The 16,850-nt window shown below is 38.6% G+C and overlaps 1 protein-coding gene across 16 annotated transcripts in view; it reads right to left on the bottom strand.

Annotated features, from left to right (window-relative positions):
- ABCC9 (ATP binding cassette subfamily C member 9) overlaps positions 1–16,850 on the bottom strand; it is a 71,916-nt gene that overhangs the window by 19,217 nt on the left and 35,849 nt on the right. For 14 of the 16 annotated variants that reach the window (XM_041464764.1, XM_041464762.1, XM_041464770.1 and 11 more), the window contains 12 exons: positions 15,748–15,786; positions 12,287–12,325; positions 10,334–10,435; positions 8,867–8,951; positions 8,303–8,383; positions 7,237–7,374; positions 6,526–6,651; positions 5,812–5,908; positions 4,596–4,843; positions 3,524–3,672; positions 2,681–2,750; positions 1,715–1,872 (listed from right to left, as the gene is read on the bottom strand). In XM_041464764.1, coding sequence (XP_041320698.1) covers positions 1,715–1,872; positions 2,681–2,750; positions 3,524–3,672; positions 4,596–4,843; positions 5,812–5,908; positions 6,526–6,651; positions 7,237–7,374; positions 8,303–8,383; positions 8,867–8,951; positions 10,334–10,435; positions 12,287–12,325; positions 15,748–15,786 — 1,332 coding nt within the window. The remainder of the gene's footprint in view (positions 1–1,714; positions 1,873–2,680; positions 2,751–3,523; positions 3,673–4,595; positions 4,844–5,811; positions 5,909–6,525; positions 6,652–7,236; positions 7,375–8,302; positions 8,384–8,866; positions 8,952–10,333; positions 10,436–12,286; positions 12,326–15,747; positions 15,787–16,850) is intronic. The other 2 variants (XM_041464779.1, XM_041464780.1) reach the window with 2 other exon arrangements.

Here is a 16,850-nt window from a genome sequence, read left to right as displayed (position 1 = left end):
TAAAACTAAATTAAATTCAAAACCACTGACCTTAAACTTCATAGCATGTTATTTGTGACTCTTAGGTCAGGTATATAATAGGGTCTGTGTATCAGGAAGCTTATATATTTTATGACAACAGCTGGCCTAACAAAAAAAGCTGTATTTGCACATAAACCTGGCCTCATTTTCCATATCTGGAAGTACCACAACATGCTGAAAGTAAAATATTTCAGATGATAGCAGATCTTCTCTTTGTGCTGTTAACATTGGTTGTAGCAAAGACAGCACTGACACAGAAATAATATGAGTGATAAATTTCCCTAATTACTCAGCAATGGCACTTCCAAGACCTGCACGGAGCAACAATATTTAAGTCGAAAAATTTCCAGTCTTTTAAAAGAGGAACATTTTCCAAACCACAGAAAAAAATTTACATCTTTCTGTAACACTCTGCCATTGGCATAGCAGCCAGTTGTACAAACAGAATAAAGTCCAGCTCATTAGAGATTAAAACTTGTTATCAAAATCCTACAAATTTTGCACACTCTATTAGATAGGCTAGGAGAAACAACTGCTTGATGTTGCTGCATGTTGCAGCATGTAGAACTGAATTTGCTGCTGATGTTTTGATGATAAATATCTTTCAAATTTATGATGGAAAATACACAGAAGTTTTTGAAAGATGTAATGGAAAATACAACAAAGAGTCAAAGTGCTGCAAGAAATACTGTAAATATTTGCATTTCTAAAAATTAGTGAGGCTTATACGCCTGCAAAGGACTGCATGCAAGTGAGTTACAAATACTGGCTGAAGCTATTACTTCATCCTAAATTTCCCAAAACTAATTTTTAGGGAAATAAATTGGATGTTTTCATTTCTATTGTCCATCAAAAGAACACAAGTCACATCTCAAGTGATTTAAAAGAGTTTAATTTAACAGAATAATTTGAGAGTGAAAACCAGGTCTCCTGATTTGTCAGCCACCTTGAGATCTGGTGTACTGCCACACAGAGCTTCATTTTGGAGGTATGGTGGGCAAGAACAAGGTTTCTGAAAAATCTCAGAGAAGTTAAGCAACTTATTTCAGATTTAAACATTTCTGAATTTATGAATTCTGATTACAGAGTTTTCTTCTAAATAAATCTTGGAAGATTCTGGCTGGTAACAGAAGACTAAGGGATTGAATTTAAGAAAAAAACTTTAAATGGCTTCCTTTAGATGTTTTATGAAATTATACAATAAATTTAGCACCAGAAGCATGACTCTCATTTTGCTGAAAAAAATGCACTCTTTACACCCAGCCAAACTGCCCTGAATATGGAACACTTTACAGTGGAAATTACTTCCTGTGGAGCTTTTTTCCCCAATATGAAGGAAAAGCCATGATTGATGTTAATCCAGGGAATTATTTTCTATTCTCTACTAATGCTCACATGTCAAAGAGGAGTTTTGACCAGATACAAGCTCAGATGATTAACAAACTTCACATTCATCTCACTCTAGAGCCAAAAAAATGCATTCAGTTGGTGTTACTTCCCCAAATACGCCATTTATAGCCAGGTCAGTTGGAAATATTCCCCAGTGCATGTCTCAAACTCATGCCTCAGGATCAAAAGCAGGATGCCATGGCCATTTCCCCCTTTTTTAGCTCCTACAATCTCACATTCCACCACAGTTCTTATGTTCAATATTTCATGGAGGAAACTTTCAAGACGGTTCTTTAATACGTACTTGGAAGCAACCCTGAAGTATTTCTGGATGAAATAAAATGCTATGCCCAGGGGCACAAGAGCCACAAGGAACCATGGAGTGGCATAGGAGATCATCCCAATGGCTGACAGGCACAGCAAGGTGGATCTGGTCAGAGACTCCAGTGTGGGAGGGATGTGCTAGAGGGAAATGAAAAATATCCATGAGGAAAAATCCCTGGTAGCACCACTATACACCTTTTCCTATAAGAAAAGTGAAATAATACCACTCATTTATATTATCCTAATATCAGGAGTCTTTCTGTTTCTGTGGGTCTCATAGCAAAATGTACAGGAGTTAAAAAATGAGTCAGTAGGTTTTTGTTTTCTAAAGGTCAGAGTTTCAAAAATCATGAGGAAATAGGAGTCATTTCCACCTCATTTATATATCAGGCAAGGAAGAGAAAATTGTTCTTGATATGCCAGATATTTAGAGAAGTAGAATGCTCTGTCTCAGAGTCTCATAATTTTTTATTCCATATTCCCATCAACCTTACATTCAGGATTATTGTTCATCCAAAAATTTTAATGCACAGTCATAGTGAAAGCTCTTCCTCTCCCTGAATGCTCTAAATTCATAAGTTCTGCCAGCCATGGTGGAACATTTATCTGTCACACCTACTCCCATATATTCAAAGTTGTTATATTCTACTGTGTTTCCTGTTTTGAGTCCAAAATCTGATGTTTTCTTAATCCAGATCTTCCAACAGAATCAACCACTCTGCATATGAAGAAATTAAGAGGCACCACCTCCCACTATATTTATTTTAAAGGTTACTTGCCCTCACTACTACGAACATGTACTTTTTGAGTGTCCCTATTATCATTCTCAGAGCCTGGTTTTGCTATGCCTTTCTCTACTGAATATTTTACTACATCAACTTATTCAGGATCTACATGAAAATTTGCAGAGTCAGGACAATAGAACAGAATATATTGCTACATCTACCTGATCAATGATATTTGTATCAGCAGAGAAGCGATTCAGAATTAGCCCCAGCGGAGTCATATCGAAGAATCTGTTGGACAAATTAAAACCAAAAAGTAACGTGCAGAGGAATTCCAGGTTTGGATTTAAAGTCCAGTCAGACAGAACACAGAGCTGTGTACAGCGATTGTCTAAAACCAAGCAATTAATATGAATAACACACCAGATCACCTTATCTGCCTCCTGACTGTCTAAATGCTTCTTTTGGCACTTACCCATGAAAAAAAGTTTTGCCTCCCCTTCCAAAAACCTCCTGTCTTATGTCCTGATCTTACCTTCTTGCTCCATCAGGATTTAAGATCCCTTCCAAAGATCACAGCCTGTTCCAGGCTGCTGCTCAGCCTCCTTCTAATGGGCACCAACCCCAGATGTCTCATGGAAGCACTGTGATAAATTTATTTGCTAATCAGGCATCCTTTGGCCATTCTGCTGCCTGTGAGACCCTGGGTATTGTGCACAGAAGAAGCTTTGGTGCCCACATGGTTTGACACCATGGCCACTGCTTAGAGATGGAGCTGGGTGCCCTGGAGCCTGAACTGCCCTCAGAGCTGTCCTTGAGCCCCCAGCGCTGAAAGGGGTGCCAGCTTTCTGAAACCTTTCAGCCAGATAAAAAACAGGGGCAAAATTTCACATGTTCTCTCATGGAATGTTTTCCCCCCATGGTTAGCTCACTAATTATTTTCCCTTTTTGAGGGCATGAAGGAAACAGGTCAAATTCAAGAGCTTTTCCTGGGAGTACCCTTGCAGCTACAAAGAGGACAGGTTTTGACCTGTAGCTTTTCAGGGACATCATTTTTGCTGCACCTGATTGGTCCAAGGATGATCTTGTTGAGGAGATTGTGGTGTAGGTTCTTGGCTGCTGTGAGGCCCATCCACTCCACAGTCAGGGATGTGATGAGGCAAAGGACAATCCCAGCTCCAGAGAGGATGCTGAAGACAGCTACATGATAAGTCTAATGGAATGACAAATACATCAATGCTAAAAATAAACACCCATTTTTCTTTTCTGCTAGGAAGTTCCCAAGGTACCTGGTGCCCATCAGCTACTACATCATATCTCTTGTATTACATAATTATATATCATCTTTGGGAAATACAAGAAATATGATGGAACTGCAGTGATGGAACTGCAATTCATTAAGTCCACGTAATTAGAAGTTCTGGCAGGTCTAAGATCCCTCACTCTATTGTACCCCTCAAGACCTTGAAATGTAGCTCTTAGAACTGTGAAGACTGATTATGTGGACAAAAAGAAAGGATTGTTAGCCAAGAAACTTAGGGAAACCGAGTAGAACATCTTAAGAATTAAGGCATTTGAGAGATGTTGGAAAGTTCCACTTTAGCAAGTTCAAGCATTATGAAATTCACAGAGCAAATCCTGAACTGATCTGCCAGGGTTATAGCACATTTAAGCCTTCTGAAAGTCTAGTAAGTGGATTCCATAAGATATTGTACTTGGGTCAAATTTACAGATATAAGCACATTGTACTTAAGCAGAACAATTGAAGACTTCCGATTTATTTTATTTTTTTTTTTCCTGACAGGGCACTACATGACAGTCAGTACTTAGGAAAGTGGGGTCATTTACTTAGAAGACCAATTGTAAAATCCAGATGGAAAAGTTTAGTATAAGGCTCCTTACTTGGAAAGGTCAATTATTTTTCTACCTTCAAATATTCTTCTGTTTCAGTTCTGAGTGGTCAAAAATATTGATAAAATTTGAATTGCTTTATTTTAACATTAAGAATCCATTCATCCTGTATAATAATCTACCTGCCATTTCAATCCAGCTGGCTTCTAGATGAACAGCAAAAAATTACTTTAGAACATGTTTTCTTTCATTTTTTTCCCTGTCAGGCTCCAGTATCTGGCTCACCTTCTCTGTGCTCTTATCCTCATCAGCATTCCTGGCTTTGTTTGTATTGTCCATGGATGTCCACGTAGCAAGCCAGTAATCTATGGCCACAATAACTGAGTGTTTCAACAGCTTGGAGAAAATCATCAGAAAGAGCAAGAAAAATCCTCCAGAGGTTAGATATCTCCAACAGGTTTTCCATGGCATCTTTGTCCTGAGCCTCAAGACAGTTGACATGTTATCATCTTCATCTTCTTCCTCTTCCTCCTCTGTGACTCAGACATTTGATCAAGTTAGCATGGATTCAATAATAACTATACCTTTTTTTACCGGATTTGTTGGGCTTTTTTTCCTTCTGCTTTGAATTTAAATTTTAACTTCAAAATTCAATTTGTCTTTTAAGAACAGCAAACACTTCAGACATATTTTCATAAGACTTCCCCTGTGCTTTTTAAGCTGTTCTATAGTTTGCCAGTCTTTGACTTGTCACAGTTTTGATATGAAAAAGTTTCTATAAACCAAATTTTCACTACTTATTATTTAGAGTCTTTCCCAACCTGTTCATCAGCTTTTATTATACAGTCAGCAGAGAAATTTGGAAGATTTTAGAAAATCCTCCAAACCTTTCCACCCAGACTCTTCATCATCTGTTTGTATGAAAAAGTTCAATTTTCCCTTCAGTCAAGAGTACTAAATTGATAATTGATCACATGCTATTGAAACACAAATGGTGCAAGACTCCTGCTATGGAAAATATATATTATAGAGGTGTATAAATGTGAAATTTAATTTTTTTTTTTTTATCCCAGATAATAAGAATATATATCTCACAGCCCTGCAGGAGGGAAATTTCCCCAAGAAGGGAAATGTTTACATGTTCTTGACAGCTACCTCATTTTTTTTTTCTTTACAATTTTTTATGTTGTTGTACTTCTATCTCATCCCTCAATAACTCCAGGCACTGTGAGTTAGCAAAGATATTAACTTGTTTTGATACACCCTTATCTCTGCATGATGTTTAGGGAAATATATGGAAAATCCCTTGAACATGTCCTGTTGTAAACTCTGCAAAATATTGGGCTTTCCACTATTTGTAAGCCCTGCAAAATGTTGGGCTTTCCACTATTATTACCAAGTGTCATCAACAGAGTTACACTTTGCTGCTAAGAACTGCCAGCTATTAAAGTGGAAAGGCAATGAAAAATAGTATTAAATAAAATGAAATTGTAAAACAAACCTTCATCTTCATCTTCCAGTTGTGACTTGGATTCTCTGGGGTACATGGCCCTTCTAAGGGTTTTTCTCTCAAGAGTTGTCTGGTCAGCTTCCATATCCTGAAATAATTAGGTTATCATTATTATTATTATTAACTAATAATAGATTTTATTCATTTGAGAGATCATTTATTAATTTGAGAGCTTAGCTGTGCACCAATTATAGTAGTACTTGCAGTAATCTCAAAGAGACTTTATATGGATCATTTAACTTACAGAATGGAAAAACAGTATTTTTCAATTTAAGTTTCAGAGAATTCAGCTTTGCCCACTTCTTTCCCTCTCTCTGCCATTCTTTCATTCCCTCTCTTCTGGAATGGTAAAAACTTCAAAAATAGTCTTTAGAGAATCCTAAATGTTCATGGCAATAACAGAATAAAAGGATAAGAGATACCATAGGAAGTTTCTGGGTCCAATCCTTGCCCCACCAAAGGATCAGTTGTGCACCACATTTCCAAGGGTTTCTTGGCTAAGATATGCTTACAAACCATCCATGATGGATTTAACACACACTTCCTGGACAATCTCTTCCAGCCCCTAAAACTCCTTACAGATCATGTGGTTTTGCCCTAAAGTCAAGTTGAAAACGTGCTTCAGACATGGTTTGGGTTTTTTTCAAATTGAATGACAAATATTTCTTTGCAGAAAAGTTATCCTTGCCTAAATGCTCTGTTTACCTTTTCCAACTCTTGATCTTGGCGATTCATCAGAGTTTTCCAGTGTTCATATAGCTCAACGTCCTTGTTTTGGATATCCTTTAGGGTCCCTTCTCTAAGCACCATTCCATCCTTCATTGCTATGATCTAGGGGAGAAAGCACCCAGCACTCAACAACAGAGATACCATAATCACTGACCTGGATCCTACAAAATATGTCTCACCATTAGTGACAATATCATTATGCAAATTTCTGTCTTCATTCAATATTTTATTCAATATTTTATTAATATATTTGTAAATTTGCTGGCACAGATTATAAACTGAAACTTGTATAAGTCATGCTTTCCTGAACATGTAAAAAGCATTGAAAAGAAGGGATAGACAGTTGCAATTAAAACAAAATTCTCCAGGCTTTTTAATGAACAAAAAAAACCCTGTACTTAAATAATGTAAAAATAAAATAGTTATTCCACTATAAAATCTGTGTTAGTTAAAGTGGCAGTTAGCCATATGGCACATGGAACTAAGGAGGGACTCTATTGCAGAGAAAAGCAATAATCCCATTAAATGTTATGGTTAACTTCAGGAATTGCCAAGACTGCTTGTAGTAGCAAGCCTCTGAATAAAACTTCAACTCTGCTGGGAATTTTTCAATTTCTCAATAACATCCTGATGCCTGCTTCTGGCAATCATCCTTAGCAAATTTTTCCCTGGTACCTCTTCTCTTACCCAGTCAGCATGTGGCAGATATTGTAATTTATGTGTCACCAGAACAAGAGTCCTCTTATCTTCTTGCAGAAACTTCAAAATCCCCTCCTGCATTAAATGATCACTTAAGTGAATGTCCAGTGCAGAGAATGGGTCATCCTGCAACCACATCAAATCGAAAAAATATTACAACAGGATACAAAAGCGAGGTTTATTCCTAAAATAGTATTTTTAAAATAGGAAACTCCTGTCTTTACTGATGTTTCATCTCTCTCTAGTGACTAGGACCCAGTCAGAGGGCTGTGCTCCAGTGAACTGGAATCCACTGCTCTTCAGTTCACAGCAATGGACTCAGTATCATTTCTTGTGTCTGGCTATGTGGTAGTGCTGGTGCCTCACTGACAGAGTGCAGGAACACCAGAACTGAAATTTCCCATCCAAATTTGAAAATGCCAGGATCCAAAGCCAAACTTGGGCACAATTTTGGTGCGAAACTGGCACAGGAAAATTAAAGCAGAGTTAGCAACTCTTCTCATTTCCTCCAAATTAAACTACAGACATGCTTGGTCTGTACTGTGAGTGAGAGTGGCTGGAAATAAGGCACCATTCACATAAGGATATCAATATGTAAGCACTTTTTTCTTCGAAAAGTCTCTCCTTAATTTTGAAGAGGCTCAAACAGCCCCTTTATGAACCTCCTGAAATTCCTAATATGTCTTGAAAGTAATATCAGAGTAATATCCAACTCTACAGCACTCTGCACTCTCTGCAGGAGAGTGCTGTGCCCTCAGACTGTTCATTACTGCTCCTTATCAGAAATCCTGCTGATTTCTGTGGGACTGTGCTGACAGTAGGTCACCACTGAGAGCAAGAAGGAGTTAAGACAATCTGTTCCACTCTTCCAGTGTAAATCTGCGCAGGAATTCCCGCATTCATCGGTCTCCCAGGATGTTTTGATGCTGCCTCTTTATAGTTTGGTTTTGGAGTTGAATACAACTCCATAGGTCTTCTAAATATAAACTAAATATATGGAATTACAGTTTTATTACTAACTTTGCACGCTCCATGCAAACAAGAAAAATCTTACCAAGAAGACAATGTTGGTGTTCTGGTAGAGTGCTCGAGCTACACAGATTCTCTGTCGTTGGCCTCCACTTAAATTAATCCCCTAATGATTCAAATGGATCAGAAATAGGCATCTTTGAATACACATTATGACAGGCCTTTGGAAATGTGATTTTTTTTACAATTATAGGATGTATAGTAAATAAAAAACTTCATTAAAATGCTAATTATATCGATAAACAAGCATAGTCCTCGTATAATATCAGAAGGAAAGTTATTATTCATGGGTAAATGTAAATTATGAGAAGCTGCTCTGAGCACAGTCGGCTTTTTCGATTGAAAGTATAACCAATACCAGCATCAAATTCTGCAAGCAAAATATGGGAGACTTTGGTCAAGAAATCCCATTTGAGAAATAGCTGAAGAAGCAGAAGAGATTTCAACTGTTTTGGGTAGTAACCCTTGGTGAATTACAATTATTTACCAGTCTGGCAGCCCAATACAGACTAGAACTGTCTGAGTGACATCAGGGAGTGTCTTCTTAATACAAAGGCCAAGCAGAGATTAAAGCATTCACATTATTTACCCTTTCTCCAATTTCTGTCTGGTCACCAAATGGCAGTAAGTCAATATCAGGCTGCAGAGAACAGGCATCTGTAACAGCCTTGTATCTGGAAAAACAACGTGGTCATTGCAATTGTTTACCCAGCCACTCACTCTGTTAACACAAAAACCTCCAGGTAGACAACACCACAAAGTTTTTATTGCTCTGTGATGGATGGATAATTGCAAAAATAAGTAGGACAAAATGATTATTGAGAAATAATCCTAGAGCATTGTAAATGAAGCATTGTAAAAAAATTACCTCTTTATTAGAAGCTTTTATTGGCAAGACTGCTTTTAAATTATGTAAATTATTGAGTACATTCCTCCCTATCATGGAGTTGTTTTGTTACACTCCAGAGTGTTTGAAGGCATTTTCCATTGAGTTTTTAGCCTTCTCCCTTTAAGTGCCTCTTCATTTTCTTTGGAGTGATGTTACCGAATAAAGGGTCGTTACAGTGCTTCTGGTCTTACCAGAACCAGCAAACCACTTGCAAAATGCTGAAATTTTTTTTGTGAGATTTCTGGGTCTGTAGCAGTGATCTGCTGATGAGCAGCTGGGATCAGACTATATGAGTGATGAAACTCAGCCTTGCCCCTTTGAAGCTACTGAAACAAGCTGATGGATACAGTGGCTGAAGATTCTGGTCCCTGAAATTTTGGTGCTTTTCTGGATTTCAAGGCATGTGGTCATGGTTAGGCTTTATCAAGTCAGAATGGAGTCATACATCTTAACACAGCACAGACTGAGAGGAACTGGGTGTTTTTTCAGTAACTGAAAACAGAGAGAGTGTTGCCTTTGAAAACATCAGCAATTTGTTTTCCTGAAGTCCAGTCATTTTTTCACATTTGTTAATTGACCTTTCAGAAGGATGGAAGAAGCAGATGTTGGGTAGGCACAACATAAGCTGTGCACCTCAGCTTTCGTACTTCCTTCTCCTGTATTTCCAAAGGAAGAATCAAGGCCATTCCCTGGAGGCACCCCATCTTCATAAATGCTGTTTTTGGAAAGTGGCTGCTCCAGTAACTTGATCACAGCAGGACTAGCACATAAACTCAGTGGAAACATGCCTAGAATCCCATTTTCCAGAGTTCTTTGGCAACCTTGGGCTCCATTAAACAAAAGAAAATTACATAAGTAGTCTCCAGAAATGGGATTCATCTCACCTTGGAAATGACACATATGGCTTCAGCTGTATTCTATGGAGACCCACTTCCACTGTGGGATTTCTCACAAACATCTTAGACACATGCTCTGGTTAGAGGAGCATTCTGGCTTAAACCAGAAACCTTCCTCTGAGATGAACTAAGTCAGGTCAGCTAAATCCACCACAGGTTTAGCATGCACTGATTGATATTTTCCAGAATCTAAAAACTTCCTCCAGAAGATGCCAAAAACCCCTCTTTAAAAGGAGCTGCCAGGTGTTTTTGCAAGGAGGTGGATATTTACCTCTGCTTATTAAAGGGGCTGCCAAAGATTATGTTCTCCTCCACGGTGGCATTGAGCAGCCACGGCTTCTGAGCTGCATAAGCCACGGAGTACCTGTTCCTACTGCAGACAGACACAGAGTTTTAGTAAGAAACAAAGCCCTCACACTATAAAATGTTTGATAATCAGGTTTTTTAAAGTTAATTTCATGAATGTGCATTCAGAAAAACACAGGGGAACACATAAGCAAAACAAAAAGAAGGGAAGAGTTTTAAATTCGATGCTTTTGTTAGAACAGCACCCACTCTCTCCCCTGATGGCAAAATCGACAGTCCAGGTTGCATTCCATTCTACTATAAAAGGCTGGTACCTACCTCAATGTAGTAATTGCAATTCAAATCCAAATGGAAATTATAAATGACACTAGAAATATTAAATTCTCACAGGAATAGTTATTTGGCATTATTTTCTCTAACATGAAAACACAGAGAGAAAAGGCACTGTTCAAATGGCATTGGCACACTTGACTTGCTGCTTTCTGAAGTGTGAGACTATTTTATGTGGCCACACATATAAAATACTTGTTTCTCAGTGAATACTTTTTTTTCCTTTCAGTTTATTAGACCCTCAATGATATTGGAAAAGAGGACATTTTAATACAGATTGGGAAGAAATCACAGTAGCCTCCCAAGGATTTATTAGACAATATAAATGTGTCTGAATGCGTAATGACATTTATCAATAGGAGCATGAATGTTCTTTACTTCTGTCTGTTTTGCCAAGGTACAGCAGCAAAAATGGTCATGTAATTTCAGAAATTTTTCTGAGATGCCCAAGGTGATGTGAGGAAGGTGTGAACTGGTACCAGCTCATGGATCTGAACACTTATCATAGAATCATGGAATGGCCTGGGTTGGAAGGGACCTTAAAGATCATCTTATTCCAACCCCACTCATGGGCAGGGACACCTTCCACTAGCCCAGGTTGCTCAGAGCCCCATCCAACCTGGCCTTGAACACTTCCAGGGATGGGGCAGCCACAGCTTGTGAGCAGTCTGTGCCAGGGCCTCACTACACATACAATAAATAATTTTTTTCTAATATCCAGTCTAAACCTGCTCTCTGTCAGTGTGAAGCCATTCCCCTTGTTCTGTCACTCCAGGCCTTTGTAAAGAGTTTCTCTCCATCTTTTCTTTAGGCTCCATGCCAGTTCTGGAAGGCCACAATGAGGTTCCTTCTCAGTCTCTTTGATGGTATTGCTTCCACCAAAACATTTGCTGAGCTTCATTTGTAAGCATATAGGATTTACTACTGAGAGAGGGGGTGCTAAGGCAGGAGAAACAGCTGGTTAGAAGCTGTCAGCAATATCCCAAAACTTCCAGGAGTTTTAGCTGTTCATATGCACTCATATGAAATACATCCTCAAGATTATGGGGCAGCGAATCATGGTGTGGCTCCCAACCGCAGCTCTGTGTGCCACTACCTCTCTGTCATTTATGACATACTTTTAGTGGAGCTTGTCCTTCTTTTAAACATGGAGCCAGGGGTGGAGTCCCAGCTTGGCTTCAGCTGGAGCTGGCTTGAGCTGGCTCCCTCTGTGCTCTGCTCCATCCCATCCCAGGTTAGGCACCATGGGGAACCCAGTGCTGGGCAGAAAACTCAAAAACACATGGGAAGAGACATCTAATGATGCTTCATACCCAAAGATTCTGCCTTGCATAGCAAGGAGCACACTGAACTCTCACTGATGTCAGATGGGAGCTGAGCATCTTTCAGACAAAAGACAGAGGTAGTGGTTCACTGGCGGGAGAAGTGTGGGATCCACTGGATTTGCACAGGCTATCAATCCCACAGTAAACAATTACCAACATGGTAAGGAAACACAGAGATAGCTTAAGAGCACAAAGATGAGGATTTGGGAAAATTCTGAAGAAATTAATGAGTGTTTTATGATACTCTATAAAAGAAATAATACCTTCTGGATGCTTCAACAGAAGGTTCAGTTTCATTTACACTGTAAATTATGGTAAATGACATTTAGTAAGCAGGAAATATAAAGAATAACATTTTGTGCTAGTTTTACACACAGTGAACCTGGAATTAATTACATACTTTAGGAACTCAGCACAAGTTTGGGTTTATATGTTCTTGAAAGGAAAACAAACAAGGTCTAAGCAAAACCATAATACTTCTCAAAACGTGACAGTTTCATATCTACAAGGCATAGTGGCTAAACAGGCAAATTATGTTGTTAGAAAATGTATTTAAAATGAAAATTGTATCATAAAACCTATTAAAAATTCAAATATTAATATTGCCTGGCAAGCAATAAGTTAGTTTCCCCACACAGTTCTACCAGTGGCCTGCAGAAGTTGATAACTGATGTCATATTTCTCCTGGAGTAAAGACAAGCTTTGCAGCCACACTGTAGGATCAGAAGAGATTTTGATCTGTTTTGAATCTCTTTGTAGCACTAAGACTGCATAAAACTGCAGAGCCCTACAACATGTAGGTTTTCCTTGTCATCCTCCACTTCTTAAGGATCATATTCTTAAGAAATACATTTTGAAAAGCATTCAAATATTAGCCATGACATGAATAATTTTGCAGCTTCCTCTGTTTGTTAATTGACTTTTTAACAGTGTCAAGAGCCTGGAATGGCAGGGAAAGTAGTTTTGGACCAGCAATGGTGCTCATTCCAGACATGGGGATGAATCACTGCAAAATGCAAAACCTAAAAGAGATTGTACCAGGTAGATAGAAATAGGCATTGGAAGGGGGTAGAAAACTCATGCTAAAATATTATTTTCCTGACTTTATAAAAAAGCCATGAGCAAACAAATTCTCTTCTCTCAAGCCTATGAACACTCCAGATGAAACACTTTCATGTTGAGATAGAAATGGCTGCTTGACTGCTGGGATACCAGTAAGTGCAGCTGCAATCATTAGCAGGCTCTCCAAGCCTAGAAAGAACATAAAAATTCTAATAGCAAACAGAGTCCTTGGAATGCCAGACTCATGGATTAAGCATCTTTCCAAAATGCCAGAACTGAGACATGTTGTTTTCTGTACTGCACATCAGCTCTCTGAGGACTTGGATAATTCAGGCCTCCTAAAATGCACAGTCTGCATTTTCTTCATGCACCAATTGCCAGAGAAGGTGCTGCATCAGAGGGGAATAAGTCTCAGAAGTGCCAGAGAGCCACACATTGAGGGTCAAAACAGACAGCCCCTCACTAAAACTTGGTCTCTTATTCAGCAGAGGTTTCCAGTTTTCTCTACAATGGAAAAAAAAGTCACAAGAAAGCAAAAGATGAAATCTAAGAAGAGTTTGAAAATGGACTGGGAATTAGGTGAAGGTAAACAAGAAGAAGAAACCCTAAACTTGATCTATTCAAGACCTCCGAGCTTTTATTAGGAGAGCACTGCAGTGGTAAAGAGAAAATGCTTTCAGCTATAAGTTTAGGAGCACCTTCTGAACTACAAGTCAAGAAAAACTGGGCACAAGCCTTGCAAGACTCCTTGCAATTCCATGCCAGATTTAATCTGGTTGCCATGATAACCAAACAGACTTTCTCAATGGATAAGGACTAATTTTAAGAGCTCTGTTTCTTAAACCCTTTTTCCGTGGTTAGAAATTTCATTCCTGGGTTAGCTTGACAAATAGACTTTGATTATCCCAAATTATGAATGAGATTTCTGTGAGAACCCACATTTGCCAATAATCCCATGAATAAACAGAGAGAAGACAAGACCTTTAGTGAGCTAGGACCTTCACAAACAAGGGGATTAAGTATTTGGTTTTATTATCCTCATGCATTTGAGAGAGTGATGTGATTACAGGGCATGGGAGTGGGCTGAAATTGAAGCTCCTGAGATTTCTAAAAAAGGTATTTTATTTGCCTGAGGGGATTAGCATTTATTTCCTCTAGTTCATTTATTTATTGAAATGTGGCTATTTATACTGATTTTTAGCTGTACTATAAAATATACGTATTGCCCATAATGGGGTGTGGTAAGTTCAAGTCTGAAACTGTAGGAAGGGCCAAACTAATCAGTAATTTTTATAGGATTTTGAATATATAAGATGAAAAAAACAAACAAGCAAAAAAATAAGAAATCAATTGAAATCCAGGTTTTAGGAAAAATAAAAAAGAGTTCTTGTTGACGTTTAGACACTTTTATGGTAACTTATAATATTTTAAAATAGACTAAAGCATGTCTGAGCAGGCCCTGATTCCCTCATCCTACAAAGTAATGAGGGAGAAGAAAGGTGTACAAAATCTCTGGGGTACTCCTGTAGTCACAGAATGAACCATTTCTGTTAATATAGGCAGGAAATTGAGGCAAGGTGAGGACCAAGCATCTACACAAATTCCACACAGGAGTTTGGAGGAATTTAGGCCTGTCCCTGCAACCAGAACTGGTAGTTCTGCTGGTTTTGGCCGCTGTCATTTATGTGGATGATTTTTTATCCCTCCAGTGCTCATTATGACCTTCAGTGCTTTCTGTGAGCTCCTGTGGTTGTAATCTTTGGATGAGTATTGCACTTGGCAATCTTTCTGAGGGGAGCACTGACTTTTCCTAATATCTGTCACATCCTTCTGGATAATTGAGGACAAAACAGGCCATTTTTGAGGTTCTATTTAACAGTTCTTGTGTTTCCTGAGCTTTCCACTTAGCATACAACAAGCTGTTTGCACACAATCCATTTCAATGTAGAAAAAAACACATAGCAAGTGAAAGTTTCCACTTAGCCCCTCTTGGCTTGGCAGTCTGAGAAGATGGTTCTGATTGTTTGGCTTGATGTGCATGAGGGGAATACATATCTCTGTATGATTCCTACAAATTATTAAGAAATAACTTAGTAATAAATAACTCTCATCTGAAACAGGCTTGGCTGAATGATTACACCCAGACAGCCCCATGCACCAGTGTCTATACAAGACTCTCAACCTGATTGCTCACTGGGAAAACAAAAACCCAGCTCCATGTCTAAGGATGTCACATCTCTGGGTCGTGTCTCATAGAAGTGGAAAACCTGAGACCCAGCCCATAAGATTTCCCCTGGCCAAGATCTTTTACAGAAAGATACATGGCCATGCTTTATTTCCCTGAGATGCCAAAGCAGTGACAACCCTGGCAGCAGGGCACACAGCTCACACTGCAGTCAGCCTCCACAGCAACAGGGCATTTGAATCCCAGTGATGCCTTGCAGGATTGTCCCAATACAAGTGGGGCTGCAAAGTTATCCATGCTTACAATTATTGTGTTGCTACAGCTGAATTTGCAAAGGAATTCACCTAGCCTGTATTTTATCCCCGAATCGGTAGCTGTGTTAGTCATGCATGGAGAATCACATGGAAAGGAACTTAAAAGAGTAAATAGGACCTTTATTATGGTTTTACAAAATACAGGAGCCACTTAGTTAAATACCTGAAGTCTCCTTCTGCATTCATCTGTCTGCCAGGCAGTCTGAAATTACCAGCAAAATATAACCATGTTTAAATCAGCTATATCACAATTATACTGTGCAATGAAAAAAATCTGAGATGGTGGCTAAAACCTGAGTTTCTTGGTGTTGTGGTGATGTACAGTGCTAATCAACTGACAGCATGATTCTCTCTCTTGAACTGACAGCATGATTCTCTGTCTTAAAAATCTTCTGGATTTTTTTCACAATTCATCATTACAAAACATTTCATAAGCTGCATCTATTATGTTTCTATGATTTCTCATTTTTTCTTATCTTTCCAAGGTTCCATATCTTTATCTAGGAAAAATCTGAGTCTTTCTCAAATACTTCTTTCAAGACAATTGTGAGAATAATTTCAAGGTACATTCTACTTATTCCTTTTTTTTTTTTAAACTACTGAGAAAAACTATGGCTGATTGTGGTATAAAAACTTTCATTGCATGTCTCAAAGAAATTAACTGTGGTAGGTCACATATTCTTCTTCCTTCAAGGCCTAAATTCATATATAATTAAACTAAATTTAGTGTAGCCTTCGCTTCAACTGTACCTGCTACTGCAGTGAGATCATATGTTTAGAATAGCAGAAAGTGAAGTATAGTTAGAGAGCAAAAATGCCATGGATACTATCACAGGAAAAGCAAAAAACATCCAGTTTACAACATTGCTGTAAGAAAAATATGACAAAGGCGGTTACAAATCAAGAGATAGGGCAACAAAATATTGGTCTATGTGACAAAATTCCCTCTTTTCTCAGCAAAAAGATAATTGAGAGGAGTTTGGCTTGATAGTTTTAAAGAAACAGAACTGATCTTTAAAACCAAAGAACAAGTCTTGGGGTTACAGCATATCACTTCCACTGTCTCTGCCCTGCCTAGGCTTGAAGAGTGCTTGCTGCCCCACTTCATTTCGTAGGAAGTTCTCATTCACTGATTCTGAATCCAAGGTCTGACCTCATGGGCAGTTCTCCTTTCAGAAACAGCTTCTGCCCAGCCTTTACTTTTAAGGTGTATGGTGTGCTCAGGCTGCTTTTTGAGTGACACTGTTCTATAGGTGAGGCCTGGGT

This window comes from Pyrgilauda ruficollis, unplaced genomic scaffold, assembly GCF_017590135.1.
Source record: "Pyrgilauda ruficollis isolate IOZ18807 unplaced genomic scaffold, ASM1759013v1 scaffold183, whole genome shotgun sequence".
Lineage (NCBI taxonomy): Eukaryota > Metazoa > Chordata > Aves > Passeriformes > Passeridae > Pyrgilauda > Pyrgilauda ruficollis.
This window is presented reverse-complemented; position numbering and strand designations above follow the sequence as displayed.